Raw genomic sequence first — 5031 nt, 5'->3', positions numbered from 1 at the left:
GTTACATTACATGCATCCTTAATGTGTAGTGGGAAGGACAATTCTTAATATAAGTAGAGAAATTAGAGTCTTCCACTCAATTTAGAAGAATTGAGATTCACCTTTTGTTCTCCATCTTTCAATTGTTTAATCTTACTTTATAAAACTAACGTCTTTTTCATTTTTATCATGAAACAAATATCAGGCAAGCGATGTATGCACATGATATTATTAAACGACTAAGATTAAAGCAAGAACGTTCAAAGTGGTACCAATTGTTTTTATGGGAAGATTGATCGTAAAAGGAGTGTTCTATATTCCCCTGAGAGTGATTTTGCGCGCATTCAACACATACAAGAGAAGTAAATTTTATATTATAAAGTAAGAGAAGAAGTATGGTATGAAACATCTGACGTTCAATCATTGAAATAGTGCCAATGAGTATATGTTATATTAATAATAACTTTTGTATAACAGCATAAAGTACCTACCAACAAAGTTATCGAGCGTAACAAAATTAAACATACTATTGTAAATTATATATATGTACCCGTGTCAAATAATATTTCTCGTGAAATTATAACTAGCCTAATTAGTGGCGGAGTCAAAATTTTTAGTTTTATGTGTTCTGAATTTTCGAACAATGATTTCAAGTACTAATGACTGAGTTTTGAATTTGATGTTTGTATTACATATTTACTGAATTTCTTAACATAAATATATTGTTTGAGCAAAAGCTACTGAGTTCAGCCGAATCTGTTGCTCGGCTTCTACCTCCGGCCCCGAGCCTAATCCATCCAGACTTGTACAAGTTGGCTAGGCATATGTTTATTGGCGAATTCAGCTCATCTAAAGCTTGGGCCAATTGAGTTGCATAGCTTAAATTGATCCATAAGAAAACTTATCAAAACATAGAAAATAATTATGTTGGAGCTTGATTTGCTTGAAATAATCATAATAAATAAGGAAAAAAATTTCCACCATTAATTTGATTTGATAATTAAACAAAGTTTAAAAGAACAAACAAATGAGAAAAGCTTTTGAATTGAACGGGTTAAATTATGACTTATTGCTTGGTCCAAACTGATATATCCATTGTGACCCATGCAAAACATTGGGCAGATTATAGCCTGATCCATTTAGTGGCTCAATCAATTTTGACTCACTTAAAAATATATGAATCAGAAAAAAATTGAATGCGTTTATATATTTCTGTATACACTACAGAGATCGATAAATTAATGACAACCCACCAAAAAAAGATAAACCTACTGAAGCAAAGCAAAGGGAAGCATATCCTGAATTTCTTCGGTCATTGCAGCAAATTGATCTCCTCAATAGACAATAGCAGCATCCAAAAGCCAGAACTGGATAGCCCCTACATTATTGATAACAAATGGCAGGCAATAATTTGTTCTTCTATCATTTCTGAATTGTTTTTTAGCTGATTAGGAGTTCATTTTGTATATAAATTCATTAAAATCAAACCCCTCCAAAAAAAAAAAACATCAAGTTGTAAGCTGTAGTGCCCCTAAGGATTGGTGGATGACATAATAAAAGAGCAACCTGATATATAGGCATTGCACCTTCCCTCTTCAGAGTGCTCTTTTGCATTTTAGAATAAAATATACACTTTATTGTAGTACAAAAGTTCTTCTTCTGTTGCACCCACTTTCCCACCCCCAACCTATATAAATATATCGACCAAGCTCTCCTTATTTCAGTGTCAAATAGTACTTGTGCAACTCTAGCATTGTGGGTGAGAGACAGAGTGCTAGAGATTTTCAATTCTTTGGCTAGAAGCATAAAATAAAGTAAAAAAGAGATGGCGGGTATTTCTGGTCACTGGGCTTTTGCTTTTGGGGTCCTTGGTAAATACAAACCTGTTTTCCTCCATAAGTAATTAACATAACATTTATTAAATCATTTGCATGCACCACTCTTTGTTAAGTACTTATTTACTTTCTAGCGTAAATAACTCTTCGTCTTTTCTTTCTTTTTTTCCTTCTGGCAATTTGCAGGTAACATTGTCTCATTCATTGTGTTCCTTTCTCCTCTGTGAGTCTCCATTTGCTATTATACTTTTTTTTTATTGTTTTTTTCCGTCGGCTTAATCACAATCTGACTTAACACTATATAATTTCACACCTGCAGGCCCACGTTTTATAAAATTTACAAGAAGAAATCAACTGAAGGCTATCAATCGATTCCATATGTGGTTGCACTCTTTAGTTCCATGCTTTGGATTTATTATGCATTTCTCAAGACAAACACGACCCTTATCATCACCATAAACTCCTTTGGCTGCTTCATTGAAACTATCTACGTCGGTTTCTACCTTTTCTACGCACCAAAGAAAGCCAGGGTATGGTTTTGCAAGAAATTGAATATTTCTTCTATTACATAATAGGATTTATTTTTATTCGTTTCTTTTCTTAGCGGAAGAAAATATACTTTGCTCTTAACAATTTATTTATTGCAGGTCCAAACTGTAAAGATGCTCTTATTATCAGTGGTGGGTGGCTTTGGCGTTATTGTCCTTGTTACCCAATTTCTATTCAAAGGTGCCGCTCGTGGTCAAGCAGTTGGATGGATTTGCCTTGTATTTTCCTTGTGTTTGTTTGTAGCACCCTTAGGCATTGTGGTGAGTTTTTACGTACAAATATTTCACTTATTTCAAAACTTATATAGTCGTCTTTATTTATTTCCCCTGTTTTCCCATGCATGAAGAATATAATGCTGATGATTTTCTCATTTTATGCAGAGAAAAGTAATAAAAACAAAGAGTGTGGAATACATGCCACTTCTCCTATCCGTTTTCCTCACATTAAGTGCTGTCATGTGGTTCTTCTATGGTCTTCTCGTAAAAGACATTAACATAGCTGTAAGTTCTATATTTAATGCGTTTATGTTACGTAAAATATGTATGTTGAATCTTCTCATGTATTTACTTCCTCCTTTATCATTGTAGATTCCAAACGTATTGGGATTCATCCTTGGAATTTTCCAAATGGTGCTCTATATAATATACAATAAAAAGGAGAAGGCCATTTTAAAGGAGCAGAAACTTTCAGAGAAGATACAAAACCATGTCATTATCGTAGATGAGAACAATAATCAGAAGCTTCCAGAACTTACAGAGGAACAGATTATTGACATTGTAAAGCTTGGTTCACTAATTTCCTCAGGAAAAATTCACGTGGCTTCGTGTCTGCATAATTCTACATGTGGAGTTGAAGCAGCTAAAGTTGAAAAGGTGCCCAAGCTGCAAACTGCCGAAGCCTAAGAAGTGATTACTTTGATTTACTCTGTTCTTACTCCTTACGTGTTTGTACACATTAATTATTCTAAGCTCATATTTTCCTGTTATAGTAAGTAGTAATTAGCTTTCTAGTTAGAAAATTGTCGTCTTAATGCAGAAAACATAGATGTCAGTCACTGATTGTGGTAGCAATAAAATATATTTTTATTCAAGTTCATTTGCGTTATACTTGATTTCTATCTTTTTTATGCACTATCAGCAGTAAAAAGTAGCCCTTTTTTTAATTAGACGTATTATTCATCACGTTTTACATGATCGATAATGGTGTTACATCAAATTTGAGCCCGCGCATATGCATGCATCTATTACAATATGACATTCTCGTTTGTGGCTTTAATGCAAGCATGTAATGCGGATCGAATTCATTTCAACTTAAGTAGAACTACTATATTCAGTCTCATTTAAGTTCTATATACTGTCTAGTACATTATCAGGTTAAGTTCACTTTACCACGATAGGAAAATCATTATGAGCAGTCACAAAATAATTTTTTGTATTTCAATAATATATATATAAAAAAAAACAATGTTGTGCAAATGATGAGCTTACAATTTGCTGAGTCCACTAGCTAATAGGTAATTAAGGCTACCAAATTTTTCCTAAATTCACACGTAAAGTAAATAATTCGCGGTATCCGCATTATGATTCACTTATTTTATTAAGAAAATAGAAATTTCTGTCGGCTTAGCTAGTCTTCCTCGTCCCAGCTTTTCTCTGTTTCTCAATATTTTATCAGTTAGTTTTAAAGTGGTGTAGATTAAGAAAAAGTAGGACTAAAAGATATCTAAAGTGAATCCCAAATTCAAATTGAATATGAGTGTCGTTCATGAGCAAGAATAATGCGTTCAAAGTCTTATGCAAAGTCTCCTTGTGACGTTAATAGTTGTCCCATGGGCTTCTTTTTTTTTTTTCCTTGCTTTAAAGCTACCGATAAAGAGCACAATTTTTTTAATCCTCTTACAGTAAATTCTAGTTTTCCATGCAATAAAACATTTTTTTGGTAATAAATGTGAAATTGTATTACCAGTCCGTCAAACAAATTTAGATTTACAAAGAGAGAGCACTTTACCTGGTGATTCCGGGAAAAGCCTCAGTAAAAAAGTTCAAACAAATTAACCCATCTACGACGTCCAGTATCTATCCCTAGCTACATAACCTATGTATTATGTATCTAGCCTTCCTAGCTCGTTTTGAATTCTTTATCATGTCCACTCTTTCTCTAATTACACTTTGAATCTGTTGCACTATGATATTACCCTGTACAGTAGATTTCCTAAACATCTTCCAGTTTTTTGCCTGCCAAATCTGATATAAGCCCGCTCCATACACTGCTGCGATAATGCTCTTCTTCATCACACTCCATCTCCTACTCTGTATTCTGCTTAAGGATTGTAGAGCATCCTGCTGCTGAAGTCTGGTACCACTTCATTGGTTCAACATTTCCCATAGCTGCATAGACCATACACAATTAGAAAAAAGATGTGTAGCACTCTCCATTCCAGCTCCACCACACAGTACACACGCAGTATTTTCACATTGTAGTCCCATTGTCAACATCTTTTTCTTTGTCAATAGCCTACCTTGAACAACCAACCACAGGATGAACCTATGTTTTGGTAGACTGATTCTGTTCCGCACTAACTCTGCAATTTCCATTTTTGGTGTGTCCCCAATTAGTTTTAGGTATCATTGCATGACTGAATATTTACCATTTGCATTCAGACTATATC

General features: G+C 34.0%; 1 protein-coding gene across 1 annotated transcript; it reads left to right on the top strand.

Moving 5' to 3' along the window:
• The first annotated feature begins 1693 nt into the window (after positions 1-1693).
• On the top strand, positions 1694-3458 carry LOC107830697 (bidirectional sugar transporter SWEET12-like). Its single transcript, XM_016658333.2, has 6 exons — positions 1694-1850; positions 2001-2037; positions 2134-2344; positions 2462-2623; positions 2744-2863; positions 2951-3458. Exons 1-6 carry the CDS (start codon positions 1805-1807, stop codon positions 3263-3265), a joined length of 891 nt encoding a protein of 296 aa, XP_016513819.2. The 5' UTR covers positions 1694-1804; the 3' UTR covers positions 3266-3458.
• Positions 3459-5031: the final 1573 nt, after the last annotated feature.

This window comes from Nicotiana tabacum, chromosome 6 (genome assembly GCF_000715075.1).
Source record: "Nicotiana tabacum cultivar K326 chromosome 6, ASM71507v2, whole genome shotgun sequence".
NCBI lineage: Eukaryota > Viridiplantae > Streptophyta > Magnoliopsida > Solanales > Solanaceae > Nicotiana > Nicotiana tabacum.
The sequence above is the reverse complement of the archived record's forward strand: the minus strand, read 5'-3'. Positions and strand labels throughout refer to the sequence as shown.

What these genes read in the sequence shown, in the direction of transcription:
- LOC107830697 (XM_016658333.2), top strand. Translation starts at nt 1,805, where the DNA reads ATGGCGGGTATTTCTGGTCACTGGGCTTTTGCTTTTGGGGTCCTTG. An exon ending in TTTTGCTTTTGGGGTCCTTG is followed by an intron (nt 1,851 to 2,000) that starts GTAAATACAAAC and finishes GGCAATTTGCAG; the next exon opens with GTAACATTGTCTCATTCATT. An exon ending in ATTGTGTTCCTTTCTCCTCT is followed by an intron (nt 2,038 to 2,133) that starts GTGAGTCTCCAT and finishes TCACACCTGCAG; the next exon opens with GCCCACGTTTTATAAAATTT.